General features: G+C 36.2%; 1 protein-coding gene across 5 annotated transcripts in view; it reads left to right on the forward strand.

Annotated features, from left to right (window-relative positions):
* ZNF292 (zinc finger protein 292) overlaps nt 1-22506 on the forward strand; it is a 208738-nt gene that overhangs the window by 155907 nt on the left and 30325 nt on the right. For 4 of the 5 annotated variants that reach the window (XM_079938618.1, XM_079938617.1, XM_079938616.1 and 1 more), the window contains 3 exons: nt 9647-9801; nt 9996-10074; nt 12336-12471. In XM_079938618.1, the coding sequence (XP_079794744.1) occupies nt 9647-9801; nt 9996-10074; nt 12336-12471 (370 nt within the window). Of the gene's footprint in view, nt 1-9646; nt 9802-9995; nt 10075-12335; nt 12472-22506 lie in introns of those variants that run through there. The other variant, XM_079938620.1, reaches the window with a different exon arrangement.

Here is a 22506-nt window from a genome sequence, read left to right on the forward strand (position 1 = left end):
TGTAAATGTTTTGTGTTTTTAAAGAATGTGCATTCTCTAATTGTTGAGGGCAGGTTAATGTACTTAAATTATTTTATTTCCTTAGCTGAATATTCTATGTATATGTCACTAATTCAATCCAAACTCTCCCTCAGTTGTATAAATCTCCTCTAAACTTATTCAGGCACATTAGGTAGTCTTGTCAATTTCATCTTGAATAAATTTGTCCTAGAGCCATCTGATATGCTGTAGTTATTTTTCAGGCCCATTGCACAGCTGTCTTCTTGGGATCTTTCTTCATTTCCTGTCTCTTGTGTTAGATTCCCTTTTTCCTAGATATCATTTTCACTCCTTCCCTGGTTTATTCCCTCATTTTGGTGAAATTCCTTCTTCAGTAGCATCCTGAAAAAATATGCCTAGAAGTTGAAATTTTTGAGAATTTGCATGTCTGAAAATGACTTTTCTATCTTAATACTTATGATAATTGGATGGAAATAATCGCCCCTCAGTTTTTAATGCAGTGCTTCATTTTCCTTTGGCTCCAATGTTGGTGTTGAGAAGTCTGCTCCCTGGTCCCCCCCCAAGCTTGTTTTGGTCTTCTCTTTGTTCTTGAGCTCTGAAATTTTATGAAATAGTACCTTGGTATAGGTCTAGTTTGAGTAATTGAGTTGGGCACTTAGTGGGTCTTTCAATTCTAAAATTCGTGTCCTTAGATTCTAGGAAATTAACTTGAATTAGTTCTTTGATTTGTTCCCCTCCATTTCTCTAACTTCCTGGAATTCCTCTTGTTGATTATGAGACCTCTAGCGCTATTCTCCAAAGTTTCTTATCTTTTCTTTCCTTCCCTTTTACTCTACTTTCTGGGGAAATTTCCTCAGTTTATCTTCCAGCTCTTTAATTGAGGTTTTTATTTCTGCTATTACATTTTTAATTTGAATTGTTTTAAAATAAATATTCCTTTATGATATGGTGTTTCTATTCATAGGTCTAATAGACTCTCTCACACACACACACACACCCCCTAGAATATTTTTTTAAAATTTTTTTAACATCTTTATTGGGGTATAATTGCTTTACAATGGTGTGTTAGTTTCTGCTTTATAACAAAGTGAATCAGTTATACATATACATATGTTCCCATATCTCTTCCCTCTTGCGTCTCCCTCCCTCCCACCCTCCCTATCCCACCCCTCCAGGGGGTCACAAAGCACGGAGCTGATCTCCCTGTGCTATGCGGCTGCTTCCCACTAGCTATCTACCTTATGTTTGGTAGTGTATATATGTCCATGCCTCTCTCGCTTTGTCACAGCTCACCCTTCCCCCTCCCCATATCCTCAAGTCCGTTCTCCAGTAGGTCTGTGTCTTTATTCCTGTCTTACCCCTAGGTTCTTCATGACATTTTTTTCCCTTAAATTCCATATATATGTGTTAGCATATGGTATTTGTCTTTCTCTTTCTGACTTACTTCACTCTGTATGACAGACTCTAGGTCTATCCACCTCATTACAAATAGCTCAATTTCGTTTCTTTTTATGGCTGAGTAATATTCCGTTGTATATATGTGCCACATCTTCTTTATCCATTCATCTGATGATGGGCATTTAGGTTGTTTCCATCTCCGGGCTATTGTAAATAAAGCTGCAATGAACATTTTGGTACATGACTCTTTTTGAATTGTGGTTTTCTCAGGGTATATGCCCAGTAGTGGGATTGCTGGGTCGTATGGTAGTTCTGTTTGTAGTTTTTTAAGGAACCTCCATACTGTTCTCCATAGTGGCTGTACCACTTCATATTCCCACCAACAGTGCAGGAGTGTTCCCTTTTTCTCCACGCCCTCTCCAGCATTTATTGTTTCTAGATTTTTTGATGATGGCCATTCTGACTGCACACACTAGAATATTAATGATAGTTTCTTGGAATTTTGTCTTCTCCTTGTATAGTCTCTGCTTGCTCCAAGTTTCTTTTCTTTTTTTTTAACTAATTTGTTTCAACCTCCTGCGTGGTCCTTGGTTGTCCATATTTAAAGGTTTACCACTGAAAAATGGATTGAGAGCTCGAGGCCCATGAGTGGGATTTGTTGTGGTTTTCACTGTAGGGGGACCTAGCTGTTTCCTTTTCATGGGGGAAGGCCTGGTGTCAGAATCTTGGGGTCTTTTGTCTTGAATTTCCTGAGAAGGACTCAGCTAAGGAGGTTCTGGCAATTTTGGAGGGAAAAGGACATGAGAAGGGAGCTGTCTCTATAGTCAGTATGTAAAGCTGACTTAATGCTCCCCTTATCTCTGTGCAGACACCTTTTTTCCTATACTTCTCTCCAGAATAAACTGCTGGGGATAGAGAGGAGTAGTGCCTAGCTTTGGTCACCTAGCTGTGGAGAGGGATGCAGAAATCAGAGAGGCCAACTGCTTAAATAGACTTTCAGCCAATCCTCTCATTCTCAGTCTCACCTTTGCCCCCATTTCCAGAGGCACCTGGTGCTCCCAGTTCTTGAGCCCTTCCATGATTCTTCAGAATTAGGTCTTTACCTAAAGACTACTTTGGAGTTATTTTTCATAGAGTGCCCATCTTCCGTATGCTTTCCAGTGTTTAAAATTTTGTTTCTCTTTCCTCTGTTCCTATTTTCTTAGTCCTTGTGGGTTTATGCCAGTTTTAAAAAAAAAAAATTACTGTTGGTTTAGTGAGGTTTGGAGAGAACAAGGTGCGAAATGTATGTGTCCAATCCACCATTTTCACGCAAAACCTTAAAATAAATTTTAGTAACTTTGAAATTATAAGAGTATCACTCACCAAAGGCTCAGTGGGTACATAAAAGTCAAAACTCTGTTATTTGCCTTCTTTCATTCCTGTACAGTGGAGTTTTTCTGGAGGTTACATGATCTGTGATATTGCAGCAGATTAAATGCAGGGATATGAGAATCCTGCTCTTTTGTATTAAGCCAAACATTGAAGAGATTTGAAAAATGTAAGAAATGCCACTCTTCTCACTAATTTTTTTGAAAACAATTTTTTTCATTAAAAATACCCTATTTATAGTAACGTGATGGGTTTGTTGTTATTTTAAATCCATTTATAAGTATATAATTAAATATCTCAGTTTTCATTTCTAATTCTCACATGGTGAAAATCAGTAGTTATAATCCCCATAAACAAATGCTTTGGGATTCTCAGTAATTTTTAAGAAAGGGTCATGAGATCAAAACTTCTGAGAACTTCCACTCTAGAGAATCATAGCTATAAATTGGAATTGGACCATGAGTGTAAGAGTATAAACATATCCAACACTCCATTCTTACCTTTATGTAGGACAATAATGTAATTTAATCCTCTTGCTTATTAAATTTAACACCCCTGTGGTTTTATTCCCCTTTTATTCTTCTTTCGTTTTTCTCTCCTAATAATCCTTAGAGGAACTAAAGGAAGCTTCTGGAAGTTAATCTATACTGTCTTCCTCCCTAGAGTATATATGTCCTAGTCTCTGCTGATGTAGATAATGAGAAATCAACTTAACAGCCAGAATATTAAATGTGCATTTTTGTTCCCAAGGGGGTGAAAATTGGTTCTTAAGGAGCAAAAAGAATCTTAGATATTACAATAGCTTGTGACCCATAAACAGACAGTACATCTGTGGTATTAAAATTTCATTGCGGTTGGGGGACAGTTAGGGAAAAAAGTCAGAAGTTTCCTTAGGAGCGGATGAAAATGAAAAAGAGGTTGAGAAACACTGTTTTAGAGATCCTGCTGGAATATGATCCTTTAACCTTTCTTTTGCTTGTATTTCTTTCTCTGATCCTAATACACGCTATAGGAAAGGTGGTGACGACAAATAACTTGCAGGAAGACAATAGGTCCCTTAAAGAGGGAGGCAGCTGGGTAAGGCTTCCAGCAAGCAGAGAGCCCATGCCTCAGCTCCTGCCAGTTATTTCAGTGCCGGAATATGGACCCAAGGTTTCCAAATGAAAAAAAAAAAAAAAGTCATCCAAGTTCTATGTAAACTTATGATTTTTAAGTGTTAGAAACTAATTAAAATAATTTTTAAACAATATGCCCACCAATCAAAACCTCTCTGAGCCCCACTAGTGTAGTCTCTTCTGTTGTGATGGAATGTATCTCCCAAATAGGACTGCTTTACTGCATTCTGAACTCAGAGCTGTTTTGCTCCTGCTTGAGTAACTTCAGTGATGGAGACCAACCTGTTCATTTTTTTTTTTTTTTGCTGTACGTGGGCCTCTTACTGTTGTGGCCTCTCCCGTTGCAGAGAACAGGCTCCGGACGCGCAGCGGCCATGGCTCACGGGCCTAGCCACTCCGCGGCACGTGGGATCTTCCCAGACCGGGGCACGAACCCGTGTCCCCTGCATCGGCAGGTGGACTCTCAACCACTGCGCCACCAGGGAAGCCCAACCTGTTCAATTTTTGGTTAACTGTAATTGTTTGATCGTCAGTCTCATAGGAAGCAGAAATTTATCTCCTTAAAACTTTAACTTAGTGGTGCTGGTTTGTCCTGTGAGAGCACATAGAGTAAGACTAACTCTTGTTTTATGTGACAAGTCTTCAGATTTGTTAATTTGGCTGTGAATCAAAGTTTTATTTCTCTAGAAATGTAGAGCATAGTATTTAAGAACTCAGGCTCTGAAGTCAGACTGTTAAGGTTTGAATCTCCTCTATGCTTCTAGTTCTGTGCTCTTGGGGCTTATTTGTTTCTTTAACTATTTTATGCCTTTGTCCATTTTAATATAAGCATATTACTGTAATTTATCTAATTGCTAATAGGTATTGTAAAGCTTGCAGAACAGTGCCTAGCATATAGTAAATATTCAGTAAATGTTATTTATTGCCCAGATTAAGCATCCCGTCCTTAGTTCCATTAATCATTCTTTATAGAACACAGTTTTAACTTCTCTTACTATACTTAGTTTACAGTTTACTCATTAATGGAAGCAATCTGGTGCCTCGTAGGAAGACTTACAGATTTCTTTTCCTATCTCTTATCCTCTATACCCCTCGCATATCCCTCTCCAAACCAGATCACAACTTTAATTTTTGTTCATTTGTGTATGTGTATTTAAATATAAAAACACCACGTACACATGTGGACTTGCTCATTCTTGATCACATGTGGGAGTAAAAACCATTGGAGAGGCAACCAAAGTGTGAGGCTTAGGCCCCTCCCCCACCTTCCTAATAGAACCCTGATTTTATTCACACATTTTCCTTCTTCAGCATGGCTTTGTGCTTCGGAGAAACCTTGGAGAGTGGGCAACCATGGAGTTCCTTTATGGCTGTGTGATTTTTGACGTAGGTGTCTGATGAAATTCTGGCTGTTGGGACCTGAGGAAAAATTTACTGATAGAAATTGGGTTTATGGTTTCTGGGAAGGGTTTCTTTGTTGCTTGAAAAGATGCACATGAAGTGGTGGTCTCATCTTTTCTTCTGGTTATTGCTGAGACCTAGGGACTGGGTGGGGCGCCACCTGAGGATGGCAGAGTGAAAGCAGAGGTGGTCCTTGAAGACGTTGTTGAGCCGCTAAACTAACCAATCCCAGAACTTGCTCTTCCTCTTAATCTCTTATTATGTGGGAAACCTTTATTATTGTTTCTGCTGCTTTGAGTTGGATTTTCTTACTTTCAGCTGAAATAAGCTTAACCAATAAAGAGGTCAAGTTATTTAATTCTACTATGGCTGGCAAACTAGATAAATAGTACATAACCTCATAGAGTTATGAGGAATAATTGAAGTAATAAAGTAATCTACAGATTTATAGTTGTGACATAACCACAAACAGTTTGTAGTGGACAGAATGTTTCACAGAGAGTGAGGAGGCTACCTGGCTTTGCTGATTGCCAATTCAGTTAATATTCGAATTGCAGGTCACTGGACTTCGTAAAACAGAATTAAGTGATCTTGAAGGTCTGTTCTGATTCTGTGTAAAAAATATGAGTCTGATTGTTCTGGAATTCCTGCCTGAAAGCCTTTGTATAGATTAAGGTAGTAGATATAAATAAGTAACTTTTTTAGTTGAAGAAAGCATAATTTATGAACTAGTCATGTTGGGAATGCTTCCAGTTTCACAATGGTTCTACTAATCTTAGTGTTTTGAGAAACAAGGGAAGCTCTACTATCAGTACACTTACTGGTTATGAATATCAACTCATACCTTTATAAAAATAGATATTTAACCCAACTTTTAAACTTATTCTCCTATATGTAATCAGTATGAGCATGCCATTAGTTTTCTTTTTCCTACCATCTCTTATTAAATCTGCTGTGATCCTTTTCCTCTACCCTTTCCCTAGTTACATTATTCCCAGACTGTTAAAAAGCCACCTAAAAGGTCTGCTTTTCACCAGAATCTGCTTTCTCTTCCTCTTTCCCCATCTATAAAATGAGGTGAAAGTATATCATTTTTAAGGTGCTTTATGGTTCTCACATTCTGTGACTTGTCAATTATTTTTCTCATCAATTCAGACTCTGTTATACCCAAAAGAACTCATCTTTGATTATAATTAAAGGTAAGTTTAAAAACTTTTTCGGACTCCCCTGGTGGCGCAGTGGTTAAGAATCTGCCTGCCAATGCAGGGGATACGGGTTCGAGCCCTGGTCCAGGAAGACCCCACATGCCGCGGAGCAACTAAGCCCGTGCACCACAACTACTGAGCCTGTACTCTAGAGCTCGTGAGCCACAACTACTGAGCCCTCGCACCACAACTACTGAAGCCTGCATGCCTAGAGCCCATGCTCCACAAGAAGAGAAGCCACCGCAGTGAGAAGCCCACACACCACAACGAAGAGTAGCCCCTGCTCACCATAACTAGAGAAAGCCTGTGTGCAGCAACGAAGACCCAACGCAGCCAAAATTAAATAAATAAATAAATTTAGTAGAAAAAACAAAAGAACTTTTTCACCTGAGGATAGTAGAACTCAAGTATATAAAGGAAAGAAGTAACGTATAAGTATCCTTTGCAGAGCTAGACATATGAAGAAATGTAGAGCTTGGGTAAAATGTAGATATATGTACATACATGTAGATATATGTGATTTTTTTTCTAGGGTTTTTCTTGGGGGTGTTGGGAGACAAGAAAGGAAGAAGCTTATAATTTCAAAGCTTTTTGGAAATCAGTACAGTATATTTTCTTTTTCAGGAAAAATTAAAACTATTATGGGAAATTGATTCATTACTGCAAGAGGACTAATAGGGGAAACCTAAGCTTTCAATTGAACCCATGTGAGATTGGGTACATTGGCCAGGCATGAAATTCCTCAGATGCCTAAACTTCTTTTTCCAGAAAAAGGAAAATAATATTTAATGACTTTATGTAGAAAGACAGGTGCTAGCTAAAGTAAGAATTGTATGCATAGTTGGTGTTAATTCCAAAAACCTTGACGATGTGAGTGAAGTCATCCTCCATCATATCACCAGTTTTATTCCTAGAAGTAGAGGGATCATCACAAAACAATTCCAGAATGTAGACTTTTCCCTTCAGTTGGTAGGTTTTGTTTCGATTTTTCTAAGTCCTGTTGAGAGAGATTTGCACTGCTGACACCAAACACATGGTGTTTTTTCCAATACCTCTTCTCAAGCTCTCCAACACCAAATAGGTGTCCCACAGTTCAGTTAGCTCAGACTCCACAGGTTAAAGGGCTCAGTCCCGCAAGACTGCCCTTACTTCAGATGCCAGTTGCGAGTACTGGGCCTTCAAGTAACCTGCACTTCTGTCCAATTTGGAGAGAGTCAGGGTTTATGAATAATATGACTACTCAGAAAGTAAGTGGTTATTATGTTGCTCTTTAATTTACCAGATTACCTTTTCTATCCTTCTTTTCTTCCGTATTCTCTTTGATCACTTACTACTTCTAGTAGTTAGAGGGTTGTAGAGAGGAGAAGGTATTAAGTGTTTTCTTTTGAGTGTCTGATAGTAGAATATAATTCCTTCCTTCCTCCCTTCCTCCCTTCCTACTTTCCTACCTGCACATTTGTAGAAAGCTGCTTCTGTATGCCAGAGGATACAAGCAAGGCCTTATGGAGTTTTCCTTCAAGATACCTCTTTTCTACGAAATAACACCTGAATTTGCCACATGTTGATGAGTCTTAAACCTTGAAGAGTGAGAAAGACTAATTGTGGCAGTCTTCTATACTCTAAAAACATTTAATTAAAGTTCTACTTCATTTAGCATAATAGTAGAACCTTTTAGATAGTTTTCAGTAACTCACAATGTTAGTAGTTGTAGAACGCATAGGTGTCTGTTTACTGTTGCCAGTTTCTTCCATCTCTTCATTCTGTAGGATAAACAGCATTTTGTTTTTCTGATGAAGAGTTTTTTATTGTAAAACACAAGCACTTGGGCTTCCCTGGTGATGCAGTGGTTGAGAGTCTGCCTGCCGATGCAGGGGATACGGGTTTATGCCCTGGTCCGGGAAGGTCCCACATGCTGCCGAGCGGCTGGGCCCGTGAGCCAGCACGTCCGGAGCCTGTGCTCCGCAACGGGAGAGGCCACAACAGTGAGAGGCCTGCATACCGCAAAAAAAAAACAAGCACTTTAGGGGTTTCACTGCCCTGGTGGTGCAGTGGTTAAGAATCCGCCTGCCAGTGCAGGGAACACAGGTTCCAGGCCTGGTCTGGGAAAATCCCACGTGTCGCGGGGCAGCTACGCCCATGCGCCACAACTACTGAGCCTGCACTCTAGAGCCCGCGAACCGCAACTACTGAGCCCGCGAGCCAAAACTACTGAAGCCTGCACGCCACAGCTACTGAAGCCCGCACACATAGAACCTATGCTCGGCAACAAGAGAAGCCACCACAGTGGGAAGCCCGCACACAGCAACAAAGAGTAGCCCCTGCTCGCCGCAACTAGAGAAAGTCCGCGCGCAGCAACGAAGACCCAATGCAGCCAAAAATGAAAATAAATAAAATAAATAAAATAAAAAACCCCCAAAAAACCAAGCACTTTATTACAAAAATAATCATTCTTTTTTTGTAATGATTATTACAAAAATAAAAACCCTCAAAAAAACCAAGCACTTTATTACAAAAATAATCAATCATTCTTTGTAATGATTATTACAAAAATCATTCTTATAATCATTCTTTAATATCTTTAATAGTGATTTTATGTGTGTTGAACATCTTTAGATATTTTTAGTGATAACTCATCATAAAAACCAGTAATATACTATATACTATTTTTTATTAACTGAAAACATTTCATGTCTTTTCTGACCATATGTGGTTAATTTATTTGTTAGGTGTTGAATTTTATGTTCCTTGTATGAAAAATAGAACACATAAATATTTGAAATTCTTCACTGCATGCCTGGCCAGTATTACTTGCCCAGGTGTTGTCTTTTTAAAATAACTTTTAAATCTTAGAAATTTGTGGGTGAAAGGGTGGATTTTGACTTGGAAAGAGAGGAGATAATGCTTTCACTATTTAAAACCAAACTTCATGAAAAGATGCTATTGTTGGATGAATTAACACTAATCTTGTCTCCTACAAAGAGCTGCTGGAAATAAGATTACAGCTTTATTACTTTCAATATTTTAATCAGTGTAAACTGCTTTTTGTTTTTATAAATAAAAGTTATTTCTCAAAATTTCTTAGGAAAGAAAAACAGTTGATTAATCAATATGTATTTTTATTTACGTTGAATACTTTTTATTATCCCTTCCAAACAGACACTCCTTGAATATGCAGAGAAATGGAAAACTTCAGAAGATCCTTTACCTTTATTGGAGGTATACACAGTGGCTATCCAAAGTTATGTTAAAGCACGACCTTATCTTACCTCTGAATGTGAAAATGTAGCATTGGTTCTGGAACGCTTGGCATTGTGAGTAGACCTTTGAGTAAATAAAAAATTAGATTTAGCTTTTTTGTTTTTAACTCTGTATCTCAAATCTTATGATAGTTTAATTTTAAATAGATTAGTTATGGACAGTCTACTGATGATATTAGAATTATTCATCTTATTTTACTTCGAATTTTAGTAATTATTTGTATCCTTACCAACTTTTTGTTTTTTAGAAGCTGTGTTGACCTTTTACTGTGTCTGCCTGTTGAGTTATCTGATAAACAGTGGGAACAATTTCAGACACTGGTGCAGGTGAGAATATTTACCTACTAGATTTAATATAGGTATATTTTATGGCAATTTTCTTTATTCTTAATAAATTACTTGGTTAAACTTTAAATGATTTAAGTAATGACAAACATTAATTGCTGTTCTTATTAACATTAATGTCTTGCATATAGTCAGTGTTCATTAGATGTTTGCTAAATGAATATATACATTTAAGTAGATTGGTTGAATATTGCACTGTTCTTTAAGATCAGATCATTAGAACTTTGCCAGAGCAGTAAGGGAACACAAAAGAAAATGCCCTCATCTGTATTTAGAAACAGTTTAACTAATTGTTGAAAATTGCAATATGCTTTATAAGAATTTAACATATCTCATTTAATCCTTATGAAAACTTTGTGGGGGTAGGTATATTTTTCCCATTTTAAAGGTGAGGAAACTGAGGCTCAACTCTAAAATATTTATCTGCCCAAACTTGTATAGCTAATATCAGAGTAGTTATTTGAACCAAGATTCTTTACTCCGTAGTCCATACTTTTTCTCCTATATCTGAAAATACATGCTTATCTCTGTTACTTAGGGCTGTTATTCTACTTATAAAAGTACTACATAGTTTAGCGCTTAGTTGTTTTGCAGTATTTCAAGAATGTTAAATTTTGCTAAGCACTAGATTGTGCTGGATATTTTATAGCTTCAAGTAAAGTTTGATTAATTGGTTAGTTAAGAGGAATGTTCCTGCCAACTAGTCTCAAAAAGTTTAGTTGTCTCTCTCTTCCTGTAGCCAGAGTTCTTAAAATATCTTTTGGCCTTATGTTTTTCCATAGAAGAGATATTAAAAGAGGATTAGTCTCAAATTTTAGAAGCATGTGAAATAAACTATAGTTAGAGAAATCAACTTTCCTATTTTAATATTAAATATTAAAATTACATGAAGTGCAAAATTCTTGAAGATAGGATTCATACCTTTATTCCAAAGGATTCAACATAGAGTTTTACACATAGTAGGTAGATACTTAATAACTGTTGAAAGTGTCTTGTCGTGTTTGTCACATTGCAGCTAACTTTTTGATCATGCAATTTGTACTTCAGCATATCAGTAACTTTTGTCTCAGGGTTTTTTTCCCAGCAAGTGGTTATTTTTAGGTAAATGATTATCTCAGAACTTTTTTTGATTGTTTGGCACTCAGATACACTCTACCACAGAATTAATTATATAAATAGTTTATATACAAATATAATACTGAATTCCTCATATTAATTTTGTTTGTCAACATAAGGTAAGCCTTTTCAACTTCCTTTTTTGAAACAATAGCACTACTTGATACTTTTTCTTATGGTTTAATGAGGAGGAAATAACTCTTTAAATCCCAGTATGGAGCTCTCATCAGTTGCTCAAAGAAAATTTCTTAAAGCACTTGAACTTGTTCAGTGAGATTTTTATGGTTTTGAGGAATAAACTTTTTATACAAACACAGCGTGCAGCTTTAAGAGTTTCCATGACACTTTGCTTTCATTTCAGAGCTTCCTTGGGCTTATTTTATACCTGCTTAACAGCATTTGTTTTATTTTGCCTGTGTTTTAACTCCACTAGAGGATAATACGCCCCATAAACGCAGGGACTAGTTGCTCTCTTCCTTGGTACTTTGCCCATAGAAATTCTCAATAAACATTTTCTGAATTGAGTTAAAACTATTGGTCTTTTGTGACCTGAAGAATATGCTAATTGCATGAACACTTGTAAACAACAAGTAAGCAAGGTTCAGTGTCAGCTTTAATAGGATATTGTAAGGCTATATCATGAATAAATGAAAAATCATACATTTAGTTGTTTTCTTTTCATAAGTCCCTTTTATTGAAATATGTGTATACAAGTTGTGACTTAGACCTTGATGCAGATTTGTCATTTATTAATGATAGAAGTTTTTTTGGAAATTTTTTTACTAACACAGAGGATATAAAACGTGTAAGGTCTTTCATGCTGTGGATACTCTAATAGCTTCCTTGAGAAATAACTTTGCTCTCGGTTTAGATTTTGGGGAAAAAATAATATGAACTTATTTCTAGAAGTACATTTTATTTATTTAAAATTTATAATTAATATAATTCTTGTCCTTGAGATTCATCTTTAAAAATCAGAAGTAAAGGATTCAGCACTTTGTAATGTGACATGAAAATTTTAAGATAAAAGTCTTATTTTTCAAAAGTTTAGTATTATATTTAAAGCCTGATAAGCTTGCTTTTGAAAATCTGTTGTAATTCTTTGGATGTTTATTTAATATTTATAGGTAGCTCATGAAAAGCTGATGGAGAATGGCAGCTGTGAATTGCATTTTTTAGCTACTCTAGCTCAAGAGACTGGGGTGTGGAAAAACCCGGTACTGTGCACTATTCTTTCCCAGGAACCATTGGATAAGGATAAAGGTAAATTTTCTAGAGAGCAGAGAGAAAAAAAAGAATCATTAGATTAGAAATAAGTACTTAAAATTGTTTTGATATAATTCATCTCAAGATATTCCAAGAAGGACCATTTAATTAAATTTTATATGAGGTGCTTGAGGCCCTTCACCTTTTTTTAATTGGGGGAAGATGTGTTTATAGGATTATATAATCTTAGAGTAACAGTTTTTTTCTCAACATTATTTGATCAGAGGAATTCCCTCTGTAACATCCTGACAGGTGGCAATCTAGCTTATATTTGATAACTAACTTACTTGACAGATGGAGAAGCAGAAACAGGGTAGTGAAATGATTTTCCTCAGAATAAGAAATTAATGCGGGAACTCTCAAATCTTCTGTCTCTGAGATTAGTACTCTTTCTCAAACAGCTTTTTTTCTCAGACTTACTTTATCCTGCTTTGTTATTATTGTATGAGCTTAGGCAACAAAGATCCCAGTCAAACTCAAACTGGCAGGTAGCCTATCAGAATTAGATGGCTAAATCACTAATATGTATAACACTTAATGTTCAGAATTCAAAAATTGTATGTGCTACGAAGAAGAGCACAATTATTGTCATTGGTACTTTTCTTGAGATTATTTAGGAAAGTGCCCAGATTCTACCCCAAGTTTTCCCAAGGTATTTAACTAGAGAAGTAAATAAGCTTCTTCCATTGTTTATTGATGTTTTCTTATTAACTGATGGCAAACTCTAGGTATTTTGCTATGTGATAGCAATTTCTGAAGGCTCTGAGAAAGGAGTTCATTATTTGTTAACTCTTCTGGTACTTAGATATTTACCAAAAGGCTTCTCAGCTAATCTGGAAACTTCTCTTCAAGCTGGTTGTTCCTACCTGACTCCCCTCTTAACATTTCTCCCCATTTCTGGATAGTTTTAGCAGTGTTATCTGTTTAGTTTTCACCAAAAGTTTATTTTTATTACCTCCCTTCCTTTGTGTATATCCACAGATTAGCTACATTGTTCTCAGACCCTCATTATTTAAAATAGGAAGAACAACAACAACATTTAAAAGTTGAGAATCTTGGAGTTGTTTTGCCTTTGTCATATTAGTTTTTTATTCGCAATATATTACCACCACCATGTTTTTATTCCTGTAACCAAATTATACTTTTTAGTCTTCTCAGCTTTGGAAATATTGGACATATGATATATTAATAATAATATCAGATTACATTGTACAGTTCCTTACAGTTTGAAATGTGCTTTTATGTGCCTGCTTTCATTTAGCCTTCACAATGATCCTGGGGAAAAAGTGGGATCTTTATTGTCCCTATTTTACAGGTGAGAAAATGGAGGCTCAGAAAGATTAGTTCTTTTCTACATCACATTGTCAGTGATGTGAGGCAGAGCCAGGAATTGAAGTGAGGTCCCCAGCTTCTCTCCTTTTTATATTATGCCATGTTGCACCCAGCCTAATAAAATAAAATTGCACCTAGCTTAAATAATTAAATCCTTTTTTCTGCTGTTGGTTTCTGAAGACTGTCTTTGCCAAACTCACACATTATGCTAACGCAGGAAAATGGAACCTTTACCTTAGCAGAGATTTAAAATTTACCTTAAAAGAATATGTGCTCAGTTTCCTTATTTGTTTAAATGTGCCTAACATTGTTTCTGTTAACAAATGTCTTTGCCTATCTCTGTGCTGCTTTATTCCATGGTCTTCACATGGCATAGCTACTGGAATAATTTGGACTGTGCAGGCAAAAGGAGTTTCTACAATAACAGATGGATTGTAGGTAGCCAGATTTCATTACAACTCGTGAAGCAACCAGAGAGATGTTACATGACTGAGAGACTCTGCAGCCGTAATCTTTACTTGGTTCTCCATTATTTAGAATACTTCTTTGGTGGGAGTTATTCTGTGGGTAATCACATAGACTAGAAGTGTATGTTTATTTCCTCCTTTGAAAAACTTGAAGGAATTAACATTTTACACATACATACTAATTTATTTATATTTTCAAATTGGATGCTTCTACAGCATGTGGAACTTTTAGCTTTTTATATGATATATCCAGCCCCTTGGTTTAACCTACACTAGCCTATAGCAAGTTTGATGAGAAGAGCTAGAGCTCAGACAGTAATCAGAACACCATAATAAGCTGTGCGCATTAGTTTGTTTATAGCAAAGCCTTTGAAGGTTTGATGTACTATTTGAACAGTAGATGATCTACTTAATCTTGTTTTAAATAATTAATTTTTATTGACTAATTTTAGAACTACTAAAGCCCAGATAAACCAAGAAATGCTCTTTGATTTAGGGACTGAGGGTGTGTGGGACTAAATTAAAAATGCTGGTTTCACCTTAAGGTTTTAGTATCCTAGATTAAGATAACTCTAATAACTAAATCAGCATAATTCAAGTAGATGTCCATTGAATATCACAGGATCTTTAGGCTTACATACTACTTTTGCTTTTCTTTAGTTATCATCTCAGAATTGGAAAGGCACTGAATGCCCATTTATTTTTTACCCAATTTTAACTCCCTTCTAAAACATCACTGATAAATAAATGGGCCTTTGCTTGAAGACTTCTAGAGAATGGTAACTGTGTAATTCAGTCCATTCATAGCCTGCTATTAGATAATCTTCATTGTGTAAATTGTGAAAAACTACATTCTTAGAGTTGCCATCCTTTGGATCTAGTGCTACCCCTAAAGCCATACCTAACAAAGTACAAATCCCTCTTTCGTGCCATAGCAATTGAGATGCTTAAGGATCGTCATCATGTCCACACTTAGTCTTCTTTTATTCTAAAGACTAAAAGCCGTCCTGGTGTGGCATTATTTTAAATCTACAGTCATGATTCCTGACCTTTTAGTGCATTTTGTTTGTTGTTCTTATTCATGTGTAATTCTCAAAACTTATGTGTACCCCAAATGCTATCTGGCAGGCTCTGAAGTCATTGGTACTCTCATCCCCTTCATCTTAGTGTTACTTAAGATGACATTACCTTTTTGGGTGGCCTTATTCTCACAACTCAGCGAGGTTACTAAAATCACAAAAATTAAGAAAAAAGAAAACTACTCTTAAATTATTTACATTTTTATATGTTGTGTTTTGGCACACAAAGTAGTCTTTTTTTTTCTTTTTAATTTCACTGTGTTAGATCCATTCTGCCTCTGCAACTTGTCAGTATCATTTAAAATCTTGATTTTGTTAATTCAAGATTTTTGTCCTTCCCTGTTTAAGCAGATCTTATTAGGATACACTCTGTTGGCATCCACGTTCTTTTTTTTTTTTTTTTAATTTATTTATTTTATTTATTTTTATTTTTGGCTGCATTGTCTCTTCGTTGCGGTGCACGGGCTTCTCGTTGCAGTGGCTTCTCTCATTGTGGAGCACGGGCTTCAGTAGTTGTGGCACGTGGGCCCTAGAGTGCAGGCTCAGTAGTTGTGATTCACGGGCTTAGTTGCTCCATGGCATGTGGGATCTTCCTGGGCCAGGGCTCAAACCTGTGTCCCCTGCATTGGTGGGTGGATTCTTAACGACTGTGCCACCAGGGAAGCCCGGCATCCAGGTTCTCGATAATAACCATTAAAAAGGTCATATCCAAAAACCTACCCTATGGGATACTTATAGAAATCTTCTTGCTTGCCCTTCAGTCTTTTAGCCAATGCCGTTTGATTATGGTTGTTTCATCAAATTCACCTATTTCCTTATGTCTGGTCCATGGCTCTCCTTTTTGTCTATCAGGATTTGATGAAAGACCACAAGAGGTACTTGGCTAGAGTTGTATTAAGTAAGATTGTTTAATATTGAGGTTAGTCTGATCTAATTAATTTTTAAATGAACTTTTTATTTCAGAATAGTTTTAGATTTACAGAAAAATTGTGAAGAGTTTCCAAATAATCCACAACCATTTTTCCCAACTGTTAATATCTTACATTAGCATGATACATTTGTTACAATTAATAAATCAATATCGATACTTTGTTACTGAGTAAAGTCCATACCTTATTCACATTTCCTTAGTTTTTACCTAATGTCCTTCTGTTCCAGGATCCCACCCAAGATACCATATTACATTTAGTTGTCATATCTCCTTAGGCCCCTCTTGGCTGTGACAGTTTTTCAGACTTCCCTTGTTTTTGATGACCTTAGCAGTTTTGAGGAGTACTGGTCAGGTATTTTGTATCCCCTCAGTTGGGATTTGTCCGATGTTGCTCTCATGATTAGACCTGGGCTTATGGGTCTGGGGGAGAAAGATCACAGAGGTACAGTGCCATTGTCATCACATCATACCAAAGGTACATATAATCAATATGATTTCTCACTGTTGGTATTAACCTTGGTCACCTGGCTGAGGCAGTGTGTTTGTCAGGTTTCTCCACTGTGGAATTACTTTTTCCCCCCCCTTTCCATGCTGTACTCTTGGGAAAGAAGTTACCTTGTACAGCCCACACTTAAGAGGTGGAGAGTTAAGCTCCACCTCCTCGAGGAGGCAGTATCTACACAGATTATTTGGAGTTCTCCACAGGAGATTTGTCTTTTCTTCCTTATCTGTCTATCTGTTTAGTCAATATGGACTCATGAATTTTTTTTTATACTTTGGTGATAATCCAGTACTACTTTATTTTGTTGCTCAAATAGTTCAGCTTTGGCTCCCAAGAACTCTTTGAGTTAACTTCTGTGTCCCTTTGACATACCCCATCATTGTGAGTTATGTTTTTTATTTGAATACTTCCTTGTTTTCTGGCACTACAAGATGCTCCAGGCTTATTGTGCATATTTCCTGCCCTAATCCTAGAATCAGCTATTTCTCCAAGGAACCCTAGTTCCTTTTATTGGAGAATAGTATTGATATTAGAAACGAAGACCTGGTAATTGGGTCTGCTCATTGCTACTGAGGTGTCATTGCCTCTAGGACCTCTCAACAGACAAAGTAAGAAAATATATGTAAGTATAACTAATCTGTGTATGTACACATATCTATAAATGTTTCTGTATGTAACCAGCTGTATCTATATTAAACTAAATGTGAGAGTTTATACTGATGTCTCCAACTCTAATCTATATCACATGGATTATTCTAGCCTTCTCGCTTACCTGTAATCTCTCACTTCAATAGAATGTCATATAATTGGAATCATACAGTATGTAGCCTTTTCAGAATTACTTCTCTTACCATTGGCCGGCCATCCATATACTTAATCAATTCTAGTATACATGTATAGTGGTTTCAGAATTGATAACCTCTACCCCTGTGGGTACAGTTCCTCTTTCGATTCTTGCTGACTCCACTCATCCAAAGTTAGGTGAGCACCCCATTTTCCCACCTCTTTCAGTGAAGTTCTTTCATTACATTTCTAAGACAGATTCTTTTGCCATATTCTATGTTCTATCCTGGACTTCCCAACCGTCTAGATATTTTTTTTAATTTGCATACCTTGAGTCCTTCTTCATGCTGTAAAGTTCTGTGGGTTTTGACCAATGCATAGTATCATGTATTCACCATTACAGTATCATACAGAATAGTTTCACTGCCCTAAAAAAAATTAACTGTGCTTCACTGATTCAACCCTCTCCAGAACACCTGACAACTACTGATCCACTTACTATCTCTATAGTATTGCCTTTTCGAGATTGTCGTATAATTATAGACTTTTCAGTCTAGCTTCTTTCACTTAGCAGTATACATGTAACATTCATCTATGTCTTTGTGTGGCTTAATAGGTCATTCCTTTTTATTGCTGAATAGTATTCCATTGTGTGAATGTACTGTAGTTTGTTTATCCATTCACCTATTGAAGGACATCTTGTTTGCTGCCAGTTTGGGGCATTTATGAATAAAACTGCTATAAACATTGGCATGCAAGTTCTTGTGTGAACATAAATTTTCATATCAGTTGGGTAAATACCTAGGAGTAAGATTGCTAGGTCATATGGTAAGACTATGTTTTGCTTTGTAAGAAACTTCCAAACTGTACTATTCTGCATGTTGCTCTACATTCTCACTGGCAATTGGTGTTGTCTATTTTGGGAATTTTAGCCATTTTAATGGGTGTGTAGTGATATCCCATTGTTGTTTTAATTTGTGTTTCTGTACTGACAAGTGATACTGCACATCTTTTCACATGAATATTTGCCATCTATATATCTTCTTGGGAGAGGCATCCATTTATATCTTCTGCCTACTTTTTAATTGTGTTGTATTTTCTTTTTAATTTTTATTGGAGTATAGTTGATTTACAATGTTGTGTTAGTTTCTGCTGTACAGCAAAGTGAATCAGTTATACATATACATATATCCACTCTTTTTTAGATTCTTTTCCCATATAGGTCATTACAGAGTATTGAATACAGTTCCCTGTGCTATACAGTAGGTTCTTATTAGTTATCTATTTTATATATAGTAGTGTGTACATGTCAATCCCAATCTCCCAATTTATCCCTGCTCTCCCTTTCCCCCTTGGTAACCATAAGTTTGTTTTCTACATCTGTCACTCTGTTTCTGTTTTGTAAATAGGTTCATTTATACCATTTTTTTAGATTCCACATATAAGTGTATCCATTCGATATTTGTCTTTCTCTGACTTACTTCACTCAGTATGATAATCTCTAGGTCCATCCATTGTTTTCTTTTTGTTGAGTCACAGTTCTTTGTTATATTTTGATACAAGTCCTTTAGCAGGTAGTTGTTTTGCAGATATAGTCAGTTTACTCTGTGTCTTGTCCTTTTTCTTTACAGTGCCTTTCAGAGAGCAGAAGTTTTAAATTTTAATGAAGTCCAACTTATCATTTTTTTCTTTCATGGATTGTGCTTTTGGTGTTTTATCTAAAAATAATTACCAAACCCAAGGTCATATAGATTTTTCTCCTGTTTTCTCCTAGAAGTTTTATAGTTTTGCATTTTATATTTGGGTCTGTGATACATTTTGAATTAACTTTTATAAAAGTGTAACCTAATTTATGTTTGATGAATCTGTCTTTGCTCGTAACAGTCATGCTTTTTTTCCTGACCACTCACAAGCCATGTTTTTTTTTTTTTTTTTTTTTGCGGTACGCGGGCCTCTCACTGTTGTGGCCTCTCCCGTTGCGGAGCACAGGCTCCGGACGTGCAGGCTCAGCGGCCATGGCTCACGGGCCCAGCCGCTCTGCGGCATGTGGGATCTTCCTGGACCGCGGCACGAACCCGTGTCCCCTGCATCGGCAGGCAGACTCTCAACCACTGTGCCACCAGGGAGGCCCACAAGCCATGTTTTTAATATATTAATTTTGAGACTCCTAGGAATATATCTATTCCTCTAGTCTACAGTTTGCAAAATGTACCTTAAGCCCCATTTTGAAAATTACATCTTCCCATCTATTTCCATTTTCTCCATTGTTTGTTCTACCTTTTCAATTTAAAGCTTATTATCAGAAGCACCATAAGAATAAAGGAATCCTCTTTTTCTTCGTCATCATAAATAATACATAATCAAACCCAAGGAGCAGGTCCTTCTGAAGAAGTTACCCATCTCCACCACTTTGATTACATTCAGCTTTTTTGGTGAGCTAGGGGTCATCTTGAGTTTTAGCTTTAATAACAGTCCTTGGTCCTGAGCCTGCTGCTTTTCCTTCTTTTGTATATGTCATTATTGTAAAATCTAAACTCTGAAAGAGCTCCCTATTAACAGTCACACTGAATTCCTTCAGCCCTTTCCCTTCCACTTCTATTTTGGAATAATTTGCAATGGCATAAATTGTATTTTTATTAGCTTGCCTGTTCTTTCTTGAATCCTAAGCCCTATGGTTCTCTCTCTTTTTTTGGAACCCCTTGGTTTTCAAAGGAAATTTCTAAAGCTTCAGCTTTTCCACAGTACTTATAAATCCTCCAGAGCTTTGTGAGAAAATAAGTCTTTTTTTCAGTAATAAACTTTGCCTTTTAAAATGAGCAGGGAAAAAGTGCTGCTAGGTTTACCCGATATTAACATATGTAAAATGTAATTATATTTTAAAGGGAGAGGAGATGGGAGGAGAGAACAAATGGTAACTAATAATTTCCAGGTAAATAGTGTGAGGCCAGATCTGATTACATGCAGCTGAATTTGTTTTCTAATAGTAAATCTCCAGTTCTTTTGCTCATTGATACTTTTCCTATATTTTTCATGTGTGTGTTTATATCTTTACCTGTCTATGTAGAGAATACCAAAAGGGGTGATTCTGAGACCTAGACTTATATCTGTTGACGGTTTTTTTGTGTGTGTTAGGACATTTCTTATAGAAAGTCACTAAAAAGAACACCTTATAGACTATATACATTTAGTACTCTTAGAAATACAGTTTTCTTAACTTATTTCTATTTGGTTGTCTTTTTTGGTTTTTTTTTGCTTTGTCTCTCCCTTTTGCTCTTAACTGACCTTGTTATAAAAAATAAATCAGTGGAGCATTTTAGATTTTATTTTTAAAAATCACTGCTAAATTAGATTGCCTTGTGTTTAGGTTTTACTTGTGTATAACCCTTAGATCATTGAGGATCAGTGACTCTGGATAGAATTAAGCTGATAAAACTTAACTGCAGTAAAATTGTGAAAGTGTTCAATCTCACATTTCAGGCTGATGCTTTATTTTGCATTTTGTTAACCTTAATAATATTCTACTATTACATAATGAGATATAATATGGTGACCACCAAGATTTTATTTTTACTAAAAATGATTTTAAAACATACACTCATTGGCTTTTCTAAACATCCTAGAAAAATTCATTATTTCTGTTGTGATGAATATATTTCATAATGATGTTACGTGGATAAAGTTGTCAGAATTTAATTAACTATAATAGTAATAATTAAATCTTATTTCACACAAATTTTAGGGTTACGTATTTACTAGGTTCATCTATATCATGGAACATTTTTTTAATATTTAAAAATTCTGATTTATATCAGTCATGTCAAAGAATCAGTTATGATCATAACTTAATGACTTAATGACAAAGCAAGCAACATGATTTAAGAAATTCTGAAATCTTCAAGTGAAAATTTTGTTTATTGTATATGTAGCTTGTTCTTCCAGGAAAAGGTGAGAGGTCAGGTGAAGATTAAGACTATCCCTAACTGGTAATTTGAACACTGAAATATAGTTACCTTAGAGCAGTGGTTCTTAATCCTGGCAGTGCTTAAATCGCCTGGAGAGTTTTTTAGACATACCAGTGCTGGAGGCCTACCACAGACCAATTAAATTAGAGTCTCTGGGTTTGAGCCCCAGGCATTAGTACTTTTTAGAAGTCAAGATAATTGTACAGCCAGGGTTAAGAATCACTGATGTAGAGCTTAAAGTGTTAAGTTTTTATTAAATTTCTGAATTTGGATTTTTTTGTCTAACAATGCTGAATTGATTTTTAATGCATTTTTTTCTTGTGGGAAAAAAACAACATAAAATGTACCATTTAATCATTTCGAAGTGTACAGTTCAGTAGTGTTAAGTATGTTCCTAATGTTTTGAAACAGATTTCCAAAACTTTTTCATCTTGCAAAATTAAGCCCTGTTTTAAACAACAACTCCCCCCTTTCCCCATCCTTCACTTCCAGCCCCTGGTTAATCAACATTCTACTTTTTGTTTCTATGACTTTGACTACTTTAGATACGTCATATAAGTGGAATCATACTGTATTTACCTTTTTATGAGTGGCTTATTTCACTTAGCATAATGTCCTCGAGATTCAACTGTGTTGTAGCATGTGTCAGGATTTCCTTCTTTTTTAAAGGTGAATAATACTGCATCATATGTATATACCACATTTGTTTATCCATTTATCTATTGATGGACATTGGATTGCTTCTGCCTCTTGGCCCTTGTGAGTAGTGCTGCTATGAACATGGGAGTGCAGATATCTCTCTGAGACCCTCCTTTCAGTTCTTTTGTGTACATAACCATAAGTGGGATAGCTGGACCACATGGTAGTTCTATTTCTAATTTTCTGAGGAACTTATAGACCGTTTCCCTTAGAGGTTGCGTCATTTTATAGTCCTGTCAATAGTGCACAAAGGTTCTAATTCCTCCACATCCTCACC

This window comes from Stenella coeruleoalba (genome assembly GCF_951394435.1).
Source record: "Stenella coeruleoalba genome assembly, chromosome: 12".
Lineage (NCBI taxonomy): Eukaryota > Metazoa > Chordata > Mammalia > Artiodactyla > Delphinidae > Stenella > Stenella coeruleoalba.